General features: G+C 36.7%; 1 protein-coding gene across 13 annotated transcripts in view; it reads right to left on the bottom strand.

Moving 5' to 3' along the window:
- Rfx3 (regulatory factor X3) overlaps positions 1–19,547 on the bottom strand; it is a 268,551-nt gene that overhangs the window by 223,482 nt on the left and 25,522 nt on the right. For 2 of the 13 annotated variants that reach the window (XM_052713326.1, XM_052713338.1), the window contains exon 2: positions 15,228–15,320. The exons of 8 other annotated variants lie outside the window; for them this stretch is intronic. In XM_052713326.1, coding sequence (XP_052569286.1) covers positions 15,228–15,297 — 70 coding nt within the window. In that variant the 5' untranslated portion in view covers positions 15,298–15,320. Of the gene's footprint in view, positions 1–315; positions 392–15,227; positions 15,321–19,547 lie in introns of those variants that run through there. 3 more of the 13 variants (XM_052713331.1, XM_052713337.1, XM_052713332.1) reach the window with 2 other exon arrangements.

Genomic DNA, 19,547 nt, shown 5'->3' with positions numbered 1-19,547 from the left:
ACAGAACAAGCTGGAAACCTCATCATACTAGAGGGCCAATGAATGTAAAGGTTTGACAAATTTTTAAATGACCAAACTTAAATACTCCCAAAAACTACACAGTTACAATCATGACCTTCAATGCAAACATCATAAATACCACCTATAAGCTGAACTAATTAAATGGTTAGAGAGGTTCCTAACCTATAGAACACTGGATCATAGCAAGTCTACCAAAATTCTACAGCAAATTTTTGAGAACACAATCATACTTGGAGCATGAAACCCATTAAGAAAACATTCAAAGGAAGACATAGAGCATGAAATGGAGATTACCAGGTTCAGAGAGCACAGAAGCAGTACATCAGTTATGTACTGAGTGAAGCCTCACAGATGGGGCATTTGTGGAATGCTTGAAAAGGAAGCAGAAAAGAGATTTCAGTGATGCAAATCACCATTAATGAAGCTAAAGGCATAGACAAAACAGCAACTCTTTGCCTAGTGATGTCTTCAGGTACTACCTCATAAATTCCATATGAGGGCCATAGCTGTTAAACTATGAAGAAATCTACATGTTCAGTCTTACACATTCATTCTAGCATGTTTAGAACACCAGCCCAGCTCCAATATTCTACTTTTGGATCAGGAAACAAAATATTTGCAAAAACTGTAGGAAGCCACTTAAAATAACTATGTTCCTTAGGGGGGAAAGAAGGAAAGGACTGCTAATTTGTAGCATTACACTAATCATCTGAATAATGGCTAAGGTGGGTGCTATCGGAGCACCAGAAAAGAACAACTGTAATGAAGATTCGGAGAAAATGAAGTTTTCCAGGACTTGTGGGTACAAACATATGCAGTCACTATACATTTTGTGTCATATTTTTAAAATCTATTGAGAAGTATCTGACAAACTACTGCTCTATGAACCAATATGTTCCATAAGTAGCATTTCTCTTCAACAATTATCTGAGCATATTATTTAATATGAATTCATATATTAACATTACCATAACCATATGCTGAAGCCTTGAAAGGAGTGGAGACAGCCCAAAGAAAGATGCATGTTTTCCCCGCCTCCACTATAGAGTGTACCGACACAACAAATCCAAAGAATTAAAATTTCTCCCTGCGCCCCTGCTGCAGAAGGGGGAATCTAAAGCCCTACTGCCAGCCACAGAAGATCCACACAAAGGAAGAGATTCACAGTTCTGACAGAGTAACTAACACGCACGCTTCCTGGATGTGGTCTCATCTTTTCCAAAAAACCATGACATTGTTTCAGGGAAAACAGAGAAATAAAAACTTTCTAGGATTGACAAAACTGTAAATAATTCCATTTCCCTACAAATTTCTGCTTCCTAATTTATCTTAATTAGGGTGGAGAGCACTGGAAATATGGCTCAGCACTTAAAAGCACATACTGCTCTTTCCCAGGATCTGAATTTGAGTCCAAGCACTTACATGTGTCACAATGACCTGTTCACTACAGTTCCAGGGGACCTAGCGCTCTCTTCTGGTATTCATGGGAACCTGCACTCATCTGCACATATCCTGTATCCCACACACACCAAGCATAATTTAAAATAAAGATTTTTAAAATTACAGGGAAATTACACATCATGTCTATAAATCTAAATGTCCTGTATGACTACTATCTTCATTTATGAGAATATGACTGAGCTATATAGTATCTTCAATTACAAATCCTCCTTTACTGTGTTAAATACTTTCGGGTATATTTTCACATACCTATGTTGTTTCTTTTACTATATTTTCTTTTATTCATTTTCCTAGTGGTCTCCCTGAGGATTACAATTAGTATTTTTCCTAAACTGTTTGTGTGTTAAAGAAAATTTTTTAAATTATGAACACAATTTTATAATTTTTGCATTAGCTAGCTGTAGTTTGGAGAAAATTAGAAAGAAAATTACATTTCATGTATTTTTTACCTGTCTTTGATAAATCTATTGTCACCTTTACAATTGCCCTTTATTTCATGTGACATCTTGTGGTCTGTTATTTGAACCATTGGGTCTCTTTACAATTACTTAGAGAGGTCTCTTAGTGACAAACTCTTCTAGTTTTTGCTTATTTGGAAGTGTCTTTTTTTTTTGTTCTTTTTTTGTTTTTGGTTTTGTTTTGTTTTTTTATTTATTTTATTTTTTTGAGACACAGTTTCTCTGTTACAGCCCTAACTGTCCTAGAACTCACTCTGTAGACCAGGCTGGCCTCGAACTTATAGAGATCCCGTTTCTGCCTCCCCAGTGCTTAGATTAAAGGTGTATGCCACCACCGCCCAATATGTCTTCCATTTTTTTTTAGAGTTTAGCTGGACACAAAGCTCCTAGCTGACAGTCATTTCCATTCAATGCTGTAAATGTCTTCTAACTTTACTGTAAGTCAGCTGTTAGTCTTACTGAGGACCCCATGTGAGGGAAGTCACTTTTCCCTGCTGCTTTCAAGGCTTTCCTGCCACTCACTTTCATAAAAGTAAATGTGTATCTAGACATGTGTAGCTTGGTATTTATTCCATTCAGATTATATTGAACTTCCTGAATATGTAAATTAATACATTTCAACTTGCTTGGGAAATTTTCTGTAATTATTCCTTTAAATATTCTTGCCTTTCTCTTCTTCTAGAGCTCTGTTTATGCCTATGGTAGTACACGAGATGGTGTCTCGAGTTTTTTCTCGCTGTTTTCTGTTTGGGGGTAAGTTTCTCCTCACACTAGATGGTCCCTGTCAGCACAGCTCCCAGTTGGCTGCTTGCCCTGTCAGCTTATCTATGCCGTTGTGCCCCTTTGAGAACACCTTTGCTTTTAAACTCCAGAATACTTGGGTGACTATTTTTAAAATTTATATCATTGTTTTCTCTCTTGATGAAACACCATTTTCTTTCATTTAAGTCCTTTAGACATGCTTCACTAAGTTCTTTGTGGTTCACATAACAGCTAACTTTACAAACCTTTTAAATATAGTATCTAGATGCCAGATCTGGGCATAGTAAAGCACACCTACAATTCCAGCACTCCAGAGGCAGAAATAGGGAGATCGTCCTAAGTTCCAGTCCAGCCTGGTCTACCCAGTGAGGTCCAAGCCAGCTAAGGATACATAGGGAGACCCTGTTTCAAGAAATCAAAATCAATTAATTAAAATAAATATTGACTAGCAAAGTTTTCTGTTGGCAGTTTTTGTTTAGCTGTTTCATTTTTTCCTGTGTATGTATTATTTTCTGTGACAAAAAACCCGTACCTGAAAGTCCAGAAAACTCCAATCCAACCAAAGCAGAATGGTGTGACAAACCAAAATTAACTGGATACCACAAAGCCACCTTCATTTGAATGATGGAAAGTACATGGATAGAAACTGCAGCAAAATGGCTCACCCACCCACACAGGACTCATCCCCTGAATCTAACTAGCATATGCAAACAGTTCTTTAATTATTGCCACGCTACTGCTCTAGCAGTGTATTAAACTCTTTACTTCTTCTGATCTAAAGGGTGAATTCTTTCACCAACTTGATAAATTCCCTGACATATTTTCTATTTCTTTGAAGTTTAAATATTTGGTTGGAAACTGGACATTTTGTATAGCATATTTTAGTGCACGGATGTATGAATCTTCCATTTTCCTCCCAATGTATCTGCAATTTTTCAAATTGTGCTAACTTAGCACTTTTATAGATTCTATTACCTATGAATGGCCACCAACTTTTCTGTTAACTTTTCTTTTTAAATTCCTGATTTCAATTTCTAAGCAAGGCTTACTAGTGGTCACACTTGTGTAAATATAATAGTGTTCATTGACTGCTCAGATCATTTCAAGTGCCTCAGTTATGCATGTTCCATCCTTTGTCAACAGTATCTTTATGAAGTGCCAACTCCAGCTTTCAAGGGCTTATAAACCCTTGCTTTCACTTCCTAATGACACAGAGCCTCAAGATCAGTCAGAGGTGACATGTTCAGATCTTTCCTAGTCCAGTATCACAACCATATGTATTAAGCAGACTTTTCGATATCAAGGAACATGTCAGAGCTTTCTAACATGCTATGACTGGCTAGTTCTCCAGGACTTCCTTTAAAATTCCTAACCAGGCTCTGGTTTGTACCAAATGAAGTTACAGCCTTATGCAGTAGAGATCTTGCCAAGGGTTGGCTATTGTCTCTGTAATGCCCTGGAAAATGAGCTTTCTCTTTCTCCAAGCACAGTTCAAGTCAACCAACTAGCCAAGTGCTCTCTGAACAGTTTTCCCAGGGAGCTGCAAGTTCAGACAAGACACTGACTATGCTCTTGGGACAGAGGTTATATTTAATGGAGTTCCAAAGGCAGAAAGATTCACATTCATTCATATTCTCATTCTCTCCTTCCCCCTTATTCAAACTTGCTCAGTTGCCAAATTTTAGCTATACCACTAGGATAGAGCAGGGGGGAGATAGGAATATCATTAAGTTACACAGACCTCACTGTCTTTCAAAGGTTCCATCATTTTCTCTTGAGCAGTCATATTTTTTAGTGTATTCTCCAGATTTGTCAATTATCAGAATCCAAACCGAGAGAGAGAGAGAGAGAGAGAGAGAGAGAGAGAGAGAGAGAGAGAGAGAGAGAGAAAGAGAGAGAGAGAAAGAGAGAGAGAGAACATTGTTCTCCAAGGGAGTAAAAATAAGCCTATATGCAAAGACTTAGCACAATGAACCTTTTTTTTTTATTAAAATCAATGTGGTTTGGGGTCTTTGCTCACTGACAGCATTCCAATTCCTTTCTATAAAGAAAAGACTCCATGACAAAGAAAAGCTGTTCATCTTACCTTACGTGGCAAATCCAATTCAACTGTGACAGAAAGGAATTTATAAAACAACAACAACAACAACAACAAAACCCCACAGAAATTAGAGTGAGGAAGTCAAAGAAAAGAAAATAGACCTAAACATAGTAGACAGCCCTACAAGAGACAACAGAGAACCCAGAGGGAAGACATCCCTAAGTCTCTTCACAGCAGCTATCCCTCCCAAGATTCCTCTGGAGAGACTCAATACAGAATAGGGTTTACTTCAGATTTACACAAGTTTAGTCAATCATGTGGAGTTGAAATCAAATAAAGAACTTGTGGAAAATAATATTTCTATTTAACATTATGCTTATATAAGTCACATTAAGACCAAAACTATCAAGGAGGCCAAAAAAATTCAACACCTGTTCAAGAATGTTGTTGGGTATTTTTTTCTGTTGTACAACAAACTAAATCAAGACTAACTGGCTTAGGATAATTCTCATTTTATATTCCATAGTTCCACTATTGGACATAGCTCAGAGAGGCCTTCTATCTTACAAGTGACCTTATGACTGCTTCTTGCTTGCAGGTGAGACACAGGCAAAACGAAGAGACTAGGTAAATAGCTAGGTTTCACTCTCCAGATACTTCTCAAGCCTCTCCCTGTCCATTTGGCCAGTTTTCTACATGGGCTTTCTAGAAGGCTAATGAGATCTGTTACAAAACTCAGTCTCCTAAAAACACAAACACTGAAGCTGCCAGCCCACCCTAAAGAAATTAGACTAAAGCAGCTTTTAATTCTACATTGTGTTTGTGAGATATTCATTTTCATATTTATTAAAGCTTAAATGGAAAAAGAAAAGGACTGTGCAAGAGCTCTGAATACCACCAATGCAACCAATTACTGCAATATTAAGGCAAATGTTCATGTGATCTGAATGGAATCAAATATAAGAAACTCTTGAATTGGCAAAGTTGAATGAAGACCAAAAATTATAGTCAGAGTCTATGCTCTGTTCCTTCTCACAGTGAGGGTCAAGTGAAACTCAATAAATCACTCATAAGCTGAACAACCTTGAACAAGTCAATTAATCTATCCATACATATATCAGCTCTTCATTTATTCAGTAGGCAAAATTATATGTGCTCTATTTTACAGGAATGTGGTATAAACAAATAAGGAAATGTTTTAAAAGCCACAAACTGTTTTAAAATATATTACAGTATTATTTACCTGAGATCATACTAAGTTCAATAAGTCTAGATATGCTCCATTGTAACAATAAGTTATAATCATAATTATCTCATGCAAATATTATACATTATCGGCTAAAATTACACCAAATTTTACTACAGATAATCAAGAATACTATAATTTCTTGTCCAATTATATATCAACTAGTAAGTGGGAAAGCCATCAATAATCTTTAAAATATACTAGACCTTATAAATATTTGTCCACTACACTAAAAAGCAAAGGTAAGATTATATGTCTCAAATGCAAGATAACTTCAAACTAAATTTCACCCAGTTGTTATTTTTTTATAACCATATTCTTACATGCATCTACTATAACTGTAATCACAGTGTTGTGGTTTGAATGTGTAATGTTCCCCATAGGCTCTTGTTTAAACTTTTGATCCCCAGCTGGAAGTGCTTTTCCGGAAAGTGTGGCCAGGAGGTGGAGCCTCATTGTTGAAGCTGGTCACTGGAAGGGACTTAATGTTTTATAAAACACACTCGAGGTTCACCCTCAGCTTCCTGGGCACGGATACAATATGACTAACCAGCCCATTGCTCCTGCCAGCATGAGTTCCAATCCCGAGTCCATGATGGACCATATCCCTCTGGACTGTAAGCTAAAATAAACTCTTTTTCCCTTAAATGACTCTTTCAAGGTATTTCATCACAGCAACAGAAGAGTAACTCAGACAGAAATTATGACAAGTGGGGCTGTTGCCCTGATAAACTTCACCAGGGTGAGTCTGAAGCCTCCAGACATGGTTTATGGGGGAAATGTAGAAGAGTTTGGGACTTTGGGGGGGAAAAAGCCCTAGAATGCCATAAGCAGAGCTTAAGTGGGCCACTGTAGTGGGAGTTTTGAAGACAAGAATGCAAACAAACATGTTGACTGTGAGGCCTGGCACATAAAGTTTCAGAGGCGAACAAGGACACTACTAGGATCTGGGATAGTGGCCAATTGGGTTATATTTTGTTGAAAAATCCTGGTGGCAGTCTGCCAGTGTCCCCAGAACCTAAGTGAAGCTGAATTCAAAACTGACGACCTAATTTGTTTGATGGAGAAAATTGAGCAACAACACTGAGACTGTGGCACGGTTATTGCTCACTGCCCTCATTCAAATGTGCAGTCAAAGAGAGCACCAAACAGAACAAAAACAAATTAATGGCAAAGCATCTGTAGCTCTTTACAGACATCAGCATCATTAAAGAAACCCTGCTCAGCAGTGGGACAATAAGAAGGAAACCCTGAAGGCAGACTGCACCCACGAAAGGCTCAGCTTCAAAGGAACACACCTGAGCTGAGAGTGCCACGGGGCCCCCTGGTCCTGAAAAGCAACAGAAAGAGAAACTGAGGCACAGAGCGACAGATCTACATCACTGCAGTGTGTCACCTTATACATCTATAAAATGGATTCCCATTTCAAAGCATTCTTCCCTCTTTTAAACATCTAACTTTGCTGGGTGTGGTGGCAAATGCCTGTCAACTCAGCACTTGAGAGGCCAAGGCAGAAAAACTGAAAATTTTAGAGCAGCTTAAGCTACACAGTGAGGGGTCCATGCCAGCCAGGGATACAGAGTGTGACCCTGTCTCAAAAAAATAAAATAAAATAAAATGATAAATAATAATAATGTCAATAAACATACTTACAACTAACCTTTATCCCATGGTTTTCATAAGTCCTAACAGTCATGTTATAATATAGGAACACCAGCTGGGAACAACAATAAACTTACACATTTACATGCAAAGAAGTCATCAGAACAAAAACCACAAAAGAGCATAGCAAATTTGTGTTCCTGTATATGTGTGTCCTTGAGATCAAACCAAGGGCCTTCTCTGCACAGTAAGCGCATGTTCTAGTACTGAGTCACATCTCTAGGTACAACATTTTTTAAGTGTTTAAAAAACGAGTTTTAATGACATTCTAGCTTGAAAGTAATCAGTGACAAAGAAGTGCAAAATGAATGAATCTATATAATTAAGAAATCTTGAAATTTAAGAGGAGAAGGAAAAAAAAACTGCCCAAAGGACAATGTACTAAAGGTATAAATGGAAAAGTAAAACCAATGAAAGAAATACTGTCTTACTATATTTGGTAATATCACAGACTATTAAAAACTGGGTGATTTATAAAAAGAAGTATTTCTGGCCTGTGGGATGGCTCAAAGAGGACAGAGCTGACTTCCACTCCTGCAGGTTGTCCTCTCACCTGTATATCCGCAGTATGGTCCATGCATGTGTGTTCACACACTCAAACACACTCACTAAATTGACTAATTATTGTAATTTAAAAATATCCGGGCGGTGGTGGCGCACGCCTTTAATCCCAGCACTCGGGAGGCAGAGCCAGGCGGATCTCTGTGAGTTCGAGGCCAGCCTGGTCTCCAAAGCGAGTTCCAGGAAAGGCGCAAAGCTACACAGAGAAACCCTGTCTCGAAAAAACCAAAAAAAAAAAAAAAAAAAAAAAAAATATCATTACTAATGATGGTTCTGTGGACAAGGAGTCCAAGGTGGAGAGGGATGAACACGGATGTCCCTCACAGGCTCTAGACCTCTTCCCAAGTCACCCCCAAGGCAGAAAGCAGAAAGGAAGGACTGTAAGAAGCAAGCAACACAGTCAGGGTCCAGATCACTTTTATTATAACACATTCTCATAACTATCCCATTTCTGACAGGACATAAATATTAGGTCTATTGTCAATCACGTTTTGACTTTGGGAGACCATCAAATCACAGCAGATATGGTATGCCTTATAAAGTTATTTGTCATTAGTCAAAGAAATACAAGCCCATGATATTTTTCAAGTGATGTGCAAATTTTTAAATAAAAAGATTGATCACACCTAGTATCAGAGAACTAGCAAAGAAGTATAACATTAAAGTATGATTATTGGAAATAAAAAGTGACATAAGTTTGCTAGAGAGTTATTTTTCAATTGATAAAAATATTCCCAAGTACTTACCTTTTATGAAGTAATTCTATTATTAAGAATTCTTATTAAAGAAATAATTAGGTGCGTAAACTTGGCATACAATTAATAATTAGTACCAAAATTACATAGGATACCATCTATATATGTAGAGAATTGCTTCAGTAAACTGATATAGTCATACAATGCCAAAAAGGATAGAAAAATTAATTCACTGTCATAGAAAAATTATTCAAGAGGAGTGTCAGACTTAAAAAATATGTATTTTTGTTGAACTAATGAACAAAAGACACAGACAGGTGTAAAAAATAATCCTGTTATACCCCAGAACTCATTATGAGTTTAGATATATATATACAAATGTTGATAGTAATGTTATCAGCTCAGTTCTAAAACTAAAGAATTGATCATTTAAATGCACAGTTACTAAGCCATATTAGGTAAGCATTCTGGTTTTCATGTGATAGATGATTCAATACTCTTAATGAAAACCAAACCGTATGGGCCAATTTTCATGAAGCACACATTTCACTTGTGAGCAGAGGTACATCCAGGAGCAGGAATGTGAGCATACACACTCAGAGATCTTGAAGACATGCACTAATCTCTGCGCAGAAGGCTTGACTTTATTGTTTCTCATTTCTCCTTTGTAACTTTTATACTTTCTCCATGTTTTACATTAAGCCAGGATTCTAATAAAATAATCCCTTAAAATCAGTTAAGTTGGATAGGGAATAGACAACACCAAGACTAAATCAGTACTGAACTGACATACCACTATGCCACGCCTAATAGGGATCTTTTGCAAATAATCAGTCATTTTGGTTGCCACAACAGTGGGGAAAGGTGAGTGGTTTTTAGGTCATTTTGGACCAAAGATGCTGCAACATATGGTACTTTTCAAGAACTGTCATGCTTATAAAGGTAAAGTATGCCTACTGAGGTAGGGACCGTGATTCAATGTTATGTTTCTAGTCCACTACACAGCGGCACTAAATAATTTTTCAGGGAATAAAGTAAAATAAGTAATTTATGGTGAAGATTCAGATGCAGGTAAAAGAGCAATAGCAGACAAATCATAGCTTTCCATCGCTAGTAGAGTTAAACTCTTGTATCTGGGCTCTACTTTCTTAGGGAGAATTTATGATCAGAAACATGTTTACCAAACACAGAAGAAAAGCACAAAGCTCCACATATAAACACAAATTAGAAGGGAATCTTCCTTTAGAAATATCCAAGTATATGCCTTCTCTACTAGAGATCACCAACTGTGCCAATCAATTCAAGACATACATACTGGTACCCTTCCTTCCCCGGCAATTGGGTGGCAAAATCACCAGTTAACATAAGATAGGCTTAAAGTAGAAATGTTACATTTTTTTTGAGTTTTACTTTGCCATGTACTTAACTCAGTAAATTACTTAACATCTTAACATGCTATTTATATATTTAACCACTTACCTAATATTTTCTAGGACCAATCTGCTCAAAATGACATGATGAATAGATTTGTAACTTGTTCTAAAGCTTTACCCAGATGTCTCATGACTGAATTTGATGAATTTTAGAAAGCAATATTCAACATATCTGTACTCCTGGGACAACCCATAATAATGCATATTGGTGTTTCTGAGGAGGAATAAATCAATGTTTCAATTATAGGTAAAGACCATTAAGTAGTGTCATCTTATTTACTTCAGGTTTGACAAACAGATTAGTGTACCTGGAACTGAGTGGAACATGGAGATTTTCAGGTCATTTGAATATGAAAAGTGAACAGTAAGGAATCTAAAATCTCAGGACCCATCTCATTTGGAGAGTTAATGTGAAGATTATAGGAGTTTGATGAGATACTTACTTCAGTGCCTGACACCTAGTATCTAGTAAAGATCAATGTTCTGAAATGTTAACTAGTTAGCACATAAGATGAAAGACTGTCCACAATAGTTGACGGGAGCATTGCTTCAGGCTCATTCTTGACTCAGTTTTGGTCCCTCCTGTCTTCTTCTTTTTTTTTTTGGTTTTTCGAGACAGGGTTTCTCTGTGTAGTCCTGGCTATCCTGGAACTCACTTGGTAGCCCAGGCTGGCCTCGAACTCACAGAGATCCGCCTGCCTCTGCCTCCCGAGTGCTGGAATTAAAGGCCTGCGCCACCACCGCCCAGCTCCCTCCTGTATTCTTTATCAAGTATTTAATAAAAAAAAAAATGTCATATCATGGATTTTGTTTTTTAAGACTTTAAAAATGTTTGTCTGCATATATGTGCACCACATGCATGCCTGGCGCCAAGGAGGACAACACTGGGAGTTGGATCTCCCGGAACAGGAGTTATAGACAGTTGAGAGCTGCCATATGGGTGCTGGAACTGAACTTGGGTCCTCTGTAAGAGTAGCATCTCTCCAGCCCCAACATGAAGTTTCTTTTACCTAATAAAGGAATTTTAGTACCAAATCTCAAATGTACTCACAGTTTTTAATGTTAATGTACTTATAGTGGTTTGAAAGACAATGGTCCCCAAAGGGAGTGGCACTATTAGAAGGTGTGCCCTTATTGGAGAAATGTGTCACTGTGGGGATAGGCTTTGGGGGTCTCTTTTTCTCAAGCTTTTCTCAGTGTGACAGTCAGCCAAATTCCACTGACTCTTGTCAAGATGTAGCCAGCTCCATGTCTGCCTGCACACTGTCATGCTCCCTGTCATGATGATAATGGACTGAACCTCTGAAACTTTAAGCCACCACCTCAATTAAATGTTTTCTTTTTAAGAGTTGCCATGGTCATGGTGTCTCTTCACAGCAATAGAAAACCCTAACTAATACCTAAGAAAATAATTCACACATCCCCATAAATTGCACATATCATTCTCAAGCATGAGCACAAAAAGAATCCAGCATCATTTTTTCCAAGTAATTAGCAGTATGATTAAACAAGAACTGTAAGCTGGCAGAGACTTAAAGAAAACACATTATTTAGCTGAATAACTAATCTTTTTAGTCTTGAAGACATAGTGGGAATATCTGAAACATCTGTCTGCCTACTCCAGAGCTTAGAGACTTTTTAAGGAGGGTCGTCTTTCTGACAAAATAAAACTGCCTTTTCTATAACTTAAGGTTGTTCTACATAGGTCTGGTTTTCAAGGAAATTAATTCTTTTTTCTCCATAGCATTACGGCACTATATTGATTTTAGAAAACAGATCATAACAATAAAAAGAGAAATGCAAATAACTTGGAGTACAAATTTGAGTCACCCACATTAAGAAGCCATGCCTGTGGTGCAAATATTTGCTCCCTCCTATCAAGAGCATTTTGCTGTCATTTTGGGAGCCCTCCCAAACACTCCATGTCCAGAACAGACTGGAGGAAAAAAAAATCACAGAATAGTACCACCTAGGGATGTTTAGCTTAGCATACTAAACTAAAAGCTCATTAACTACTTTCAGAAAAACAGATGTCACTGCCTTCTTAGAACATAAACTCCAGACACATATTCAATTTGTACAATGAATGAATGGAGTCTAAGCAATTGAATTAAATTTGAGTCTAAATAGCTATGTTTAACTTGAATTTGTGTTCACAATTAACTCATTAAATTTCATGACAGTTTTGAAAAATCATTGATTTTAAGATTTCTTCCTTTGTAGATAAGAAACTTCATAGATTACAATGCAGTAAGAATTAAATGTTTGTATACCATGAAAATCCAACTTGAAACTTACATATGAAAGACTCTACAAATCTTTGATTGAAGAAGGAAGCAGAGTCATATCACAATCCATAGCTATATCATCGACTTAAGAACTGCATTACTTGAATTGTGTTTCTTCACCTGTCAATGCTTCCCCATTTAGGTCAAGGAGACAATGGCTACACCATAAACTGACCAACCATGGCAAGTTCTTACAAATAGCATACACACACACACACACACACACACACACACACACACACACACACACACAAACAGACAGACAAAAAACTCTTGTAAATTATGGCCTACTATGTAAATGAGCTACATTATAATTGCTGACCTATATACAAACTTGCTTCCTTTCCTCCATCCCCCCTTTCCAATAACTTTATTTGTCTCACATACAACAGAGGAGATTAATGCTACCACAACTAAAGAAGCTCTAAATATCAGAGTAAAAGGAAAAATGGTGTAAGGAGAAAGACACGTGAGATGGTTCTCTGCTGCTTCCCCTGGGATGACTTAAAGATGCTTCCTCCACTACTTTCCAGAGGAAAAGTTCTGCCAGCACACTCACTGGTCTATTTCCTTTATGTTATCTCTAAAAATATTCTGCAATCACTTTTAACAGTATACTGTGAAGACCCTTTTTACAAATTCACCTAAGTTTGTATAATTATTAAACATGCAATGTCTATAGTCAGATACTCTCAATTATGAAAATCAGGAAGTAAAATGAGTATCAGATTGATTGGATTAACAACCTTAATGGTTTGAAAAATACAAGAAAATTGCAATATTTCCTAGGAAACTATCTGAAAGAAAGAGCTGGTACTTCAAATATACTTTGATAAAATTATAGCTTTTAAATTATAACTCCTACACATAAATGCATAGTTATGTTTCAAATCATGTTGTGAGGGCTTAGACACAAAATTAATCACCATTCTGAAAACCTCATTGTAACCTTATATCCATGATAAAATTTTGAGAAATGCACCAGGGAAATTTTGATGCAACCTCTGAAGGACATTTACAGAAACAAAGTTTGAAATGGAGGCTATAGCATCAGAATATACAACTGTAATCCCAGCAATACCAGTATTTGGGAGGCAGAGACAAAGCTCTTCTTGTCTCGCTGTCTGTATGTCTGTCTCTGATTCTGTCTAACATTCTCTTTCTCCTCCTTCCCTCCCTCTCTCTCTCTCTCTCTCTCACACACACACATACAAAGACATGGAGACATTCTTTCTCTCTCCCCCTCTCCCTCTCCCTCTCTCCTTCTCACACACACACAGTTTCTCTCTCCTCTTTCTCCTTCTCACACATACAGGTACACACACACACACGGGAGTGGGGTATAGTGTTGGTGTCTCTTTAACTCTGAGATGAGGAGATAGTTCTTATTTCTCTTTGGTCTTGTTCCCCAATTAGCAGTCTGTACATTTATTTTCCTACAGAAACTGAAGATTTCCCCACCCCACCCCCCACCCTGTAAGAAAAGCTACTTAACCCAGAACTTTGATAGATTCTACCTTATCAACACATCTTCCACTGGATATATATGTTCATAAGACTATGAAATAAACCTGAAAGGGTAGATTTTAAAGACTAATTGAACTGGTAGTACAGCTCAGAGATGGGCCACTTGCTTAGCCCATGAGAGACACTAGGTCTGATCCACATCACAGCAAAAGCAAGCATATTAGGTCAGAGAATTTGCTCAGAGTATAGCTCAAAGCATTTGCCTAGCATGCATGCTTCAATAGCCAGCACCATAGGGGAAATGTAAACTACATTAAAATCATTAAGACACATTTAATTATTAGATCATTAGATCACCTACTAAAAGGTAAACCATATAATTACTTGAAAATACCAACTTTAATTGTTTATGTTTCATTTAAAAAAAGAAATGGAAAAATGTTTTATCCACTTCAAAGGACTGGCAATTGAATTTCAACCATTTGGAAAGGTAAGAAAACAGCTGAATGCAAATACCATCTCAGAGACCAATGATGAACAGCTTCTAAGTGCTCAGACACTGAGCCTATACCCCAACCACCACACATCCCTCCCAGCTCGTTTCATGTTTCTGAATGCCAAAGGAAAGGCTCTCTTTAAAGAACTGTTTGCAATGAAAGCAAAGGTTCACATAAGCAAGCTGTAGTAACAAACCCATTATTGAGTGGAGGAATTATGACATCATCAGAAACATGTTAGCCAATTACTCACCAACTAGTCAGTATCCATTGGTCCAAGTGCCATCATGTCATTGTCTGAAATTTCAGAAAGTGACTGCTATTTGTCTACCTTTAAGTAGATTCTGATATGTGCACAACATCTGGTAACTTAACTAGTATAGAAATGCAGAGGGTATGTACAATTATTTGGCTACCATTTTAGGATACCCAATCCAGACATCATGGAGGGTGACACATGGGTACCAAAGCAATGAGAAAAGACTATACCTTCTATTTTTGGTCCCAAACTGCTCTAAGCTTGAAAAGTACTTGATTATCTCACATATAAGGGTGTGGCTGCTTTCTCATTGTTTTCCTACAAACTCTGAGTGATAGCTATATGACTTTTCAATACAGCATGCCTTTATTCCTACCTGAGACAGCTGGAGGTGACAGAGGGGCTAGGTGATAGACAGCAGAGAGAAGTTCTCTTATAGTTTCCATAGCACCACGGACAAACAGGTTTCCTGAAGCATTTAAAAGAATTACATAACACAATCTAATGATGTCGCTAGTACATATAGTTGTGAAATAAAGCCCATCACCATATTCACTGCCAACCACCAAGAAAAGCATATTCCAAAATTTTAAATATACACTTTTGAAAATTTTCACACATGATATCCTATATGTGACAGATTGAAGTAGTCTACTCTGTGTTTCTCTATGTTACACAGGAACATAGAGGACATGTGACCAAGTTGCACCTAGTCTTTCAACCAAACTCAACATATTCTTTTTATAAAACTCCAGAAATACCAAGAGCTCAAACATATTCAAAGAACAATTAGATTAACCTAAAAATTCTTTCAAATATCTTGAAACTGTTATTTTAAATTACTGCACTTGATAAATACCACTATATGTCTCAATTATTTAAAAGTACTCTTTGTATAACTAAAATTTCTATTTTTTAAAATATCTAATTAAGTCAAAAAGGATACTGGTCTTGATTTTACAGAGAACAAATGGGAATATGTTTTAATGAATTGGAATTCAAAGAGTAAAAATGTTTTAATTATCAGAAAAATATATAAACGAGAAAAAATAAGAAAAGGAGATTTCTTTAATGTGTACTTTACAATGTGAAGAGGAAAGAACAATTCTGAAAATCATTCTGCTAACTTTCTGTATTTAAAGAAATAAAAATGAGGGGTTGGGGATTTAGCTCAGTGGTAGAGCACTTGTCTAGCAAGCACAAGGCCCTGGGTTTGGTCCTCATCTCCAGGGGAAAAAAAAGAAAAATGATAAAAGATTAACATGCTGTGGGATGTTCTCTGTGCTGTGAATGTGTTGCTCTGATTAGTTAAATAAAGTGCTGACTGGACAATAGCCAGGCAGAAAGTATAGGTGGGACAAAGAGAGAGGAGAATTCTGGGAACAGGAAGGCTGAGTGAGGAGACGCTACCAGCCGCAGCCATGAAAAGCAAGATGTAAAGTACCAGTAAGCCACGAGCCACATGGCAACATATAGATTAATAGAAATGGTTTAATTTAAGATATAAGAACTAGATAGCAAGAAGCCTGAGCCATTAGGCCAAACAGTTTAAATAATATAAGCGTCTGTGTGTTTATTTGAGTCTGAGTGGCTGCCAGCCCAAGCGGGACTGAAGATAGCTCCAGCTACATTAACAGATAATACATTATTAGTTCAAATCATAAAATAAATATTATTTCTTGGAAATAAGGAAGCAAAGCAGACATGAACAGGCCATAAAGCTGAAAACATTAGTAAAATATACATAATATGCAATTTTATGAAAAAACAAAACAAAAAACTTTTGAGCTAGGGTCTTACTATGTAGACTAGGATGGCCTCAGACTCACAAAGATCACCCTGCTCCTACCTTCTGAGAGCTGGGATTAAAGGTGTGTGTAATGTACTCTTTCAGTTTTGTTTTTAAAAGGATTTTCTGGTTCATGGTAGAAAAACAGAAAAGGTTATTTTGAAACCACTGATCTTTACTTCTAATAGAATCAACTTACAGTGACAGGGACAGTACAACACACACTTATGTATCTGTTTACACCTCTTCAGACTATTTTTGCGGACCTATATTTGTTCCATGATATCACAGGCCAGTTTAGCATAATGTAAATCTTATAATCAACTATAAACAACAACAGAGTTTTCTAGCATGATTTAGTTTTGTTTTCATTTTCCTTAAAGGTAGAAGTGACATTAAGTGACAGTTGCCATAAATTTTTATATTGGTCCACTAAACTTGGAAAAATAACAAAGCAAACAGGCACAGCTGAGTCTATATGAACAGGCAGCAAATCTAAATACACATATTTAGGACTAACTAAAGACAAGGCTCACAAAATAATCACAGGTGTCTGTGTGTATCTAGAGGATTACAAGTCAGATTCAGCAAAATGAAATAATCTATACTAATTAATAATTCCACTTTCTCAAGAAGAACTAGACAATTTAAACTCTATTATCAGATTTGCCTGTTACACTGTGACTGTTTTCTGAAATGAACTTTATTGTATATATTATAAATGAAGTGAGTATATGTTTCACAATGACTTTAAACAACATAATTACTAATTATACAGGCATATAACTACATTTTATCTATGCATAAGAGCCAGAGTTGGTGGATAACTCCAAGGAAACAGTATCTTCACGATACAACAGGACTGAAAAACATATGAACTCACAGAGACTGTGATAGCATGCACAAGTCCTATACAGGTTCAAACTAGGCAAAATTCTAGCACGGAGAAAGGAAAGTGGACACAAATTCCCACCCCTAACCAAGAGCTTATTTGCAACTGTTACCTGCTAGGAAAGGAAAATCAGTTTTCTCCAATGCAGTGACACCAAATATATCCCATACTCCATGGAAGGCCAACACAAGACAGATTCCATGGTTTTTGTTTTGTTTTGTTTTTGTGTAGGGTAATGCTTTTTCTTTTGGTATTTTTGAGAGAGAGAGCATGTACACACAAACATAAGTTAGATGGGTAAGGAGGTAGGATAGATATGGGAGGAGTTGGGGAAGTGAAAAGAATATTATCAAAATATGTTACATGAAAAGTTTTAAATAAAACATTAATTTTTAAAGTTTCCAATTATAAAACATTCTGAATTTAGTATTTTTAACAGTGCTTCATTCTTTAAAATGTAATTAAAGAGTTCAACAATATAAGCATACAAATTGTTCTTGAGAAAAAAAATTACTTGTGGTCTACAGAAACCACAAGTAATGGCTAGTGGTTCTACTGCAGACAGTACTTCCTAAATTAAGTGTTGTTTGCCCTGGCTCCAGGGTAAGTTTGCCTTATCCATGTATTCTTCTCACTTGATGGGCAAATCCAAGACCTTTGCTGTTCCTTAAACACAGGCAGGAATTATATCCCTCAAAAATATGAAGTCAGATAGTCACTGCTTATAACTAGTTTAATTCCCATTAACTACTTCTATTATATTTCAAGCCATTTGTATTCTTTTGAATATACTACCTTCTCATTTAATCAAATACCTTCATCACATTTACAACAAAATATGGTATTAACAATAGAATATAGAAAAACATAAATGATTTTTATTAAATTAACTATAAGAAAAAGTTGGCCGGGCGGTGGTGGCGCACGCCTTTAATCCCAGCACTCGGGAGGCAGAGCCAGGCGGATCTCTGTGAGTTCGAGGCCAGCCTGGGCTACCAAGTGAGTCCCAGGAAAAGGCGCAAAGCTACACAGAGAAACCCTGTCTCGAAAAACCAAAAAAAAAAAAAAAAAAAAAAAAAAAAAGAAAAAGTTGAACATTCTTTAAACTAGACCAAACAGTACCAAAGGTAACCAATCCATTTACTATGCCTCCAATGCCACTTTAATTCTTAACAGCAATTCTGATCACTGTCAATTCTCTTACCTCAACATAAGATGCTAAACCTAGCCAGTGTAGGCCCATCTTCACTTAGTTTTCATATGGAAAAACAATGTTGCAGAGAGGCTCACTATACATATTTACATATGTACAGAGAGGCTTCATTGTACCTATTTACCAAAATAACAGAAGTATGCTCTGTCCTTTGAAATTCTATCAAAATTGTGGATAGGTTAACATTTAACATGTTAGCATTCACTTTCCAGTTCTTATAATTTTTAAAAATGTGGACCCAAGATGTAGACAAGAGAGGTCACTTTATACATTAATTTTTCACTACTAACCAGTACTGAAATGAATTAATATATCACACATCTTTTTGAAAACAATGTTGTTTTTTTTTTTTATGAACTCTAGGTCTGTGGTATTATTTTCAGCAATTGCTCTTTCCTGAAATACTTTCCTTACATCTTACATGACAGTGATGAGACACAATACAAATGACAATATCAGTACTGGAAGATGGATCAGTGGTTAAGAGCACTGACTGCTCTTCCAGAGGGTCCATATTAATCTCTGAAAAAACACATAGTGAGTGGCTCACAAATGTCTATAATTCCTGTCCCAGGGATTCAACACCTTCTTCTGGCTTCCACAGGCACTGCATATACATGGTGCACAGACATAGACGCAGGTGAAACACCCATACACATAAAATAAATAGTACAAAATTTGTATTTAAAAAAAGAATATTATCACTTTTCAAATTTAGATAGACATAAGTTCTTTCTATTCTTAGTTCATTTATCTTTTACTTATCTTTCATTTTATAGCTCTCTACAGTACATGGCATCCC

The sequence above is a fragment of the Peromyscus californicus genome, unplaced genomic scaffold (assembly GCF_007827085.1).
Source record: "Peromyscus californicus insignis strain IS unplaced genomic scaffold, ASM782708v3 Scaffold_4__1_contigs__length_199733344, whole genome shotgun sequence".
Classification (NCBI taxonomy): Eukaryota; Metazoa; Chordata; class Mammalia; order Rodentia; family Cricetidae; genus Peromyscus; species Peromyscus californicus.
Note: the sequence above shows the minus strand (reverse complement) of the source record. Positions and strands in the feature narration are given on the sequence as shown.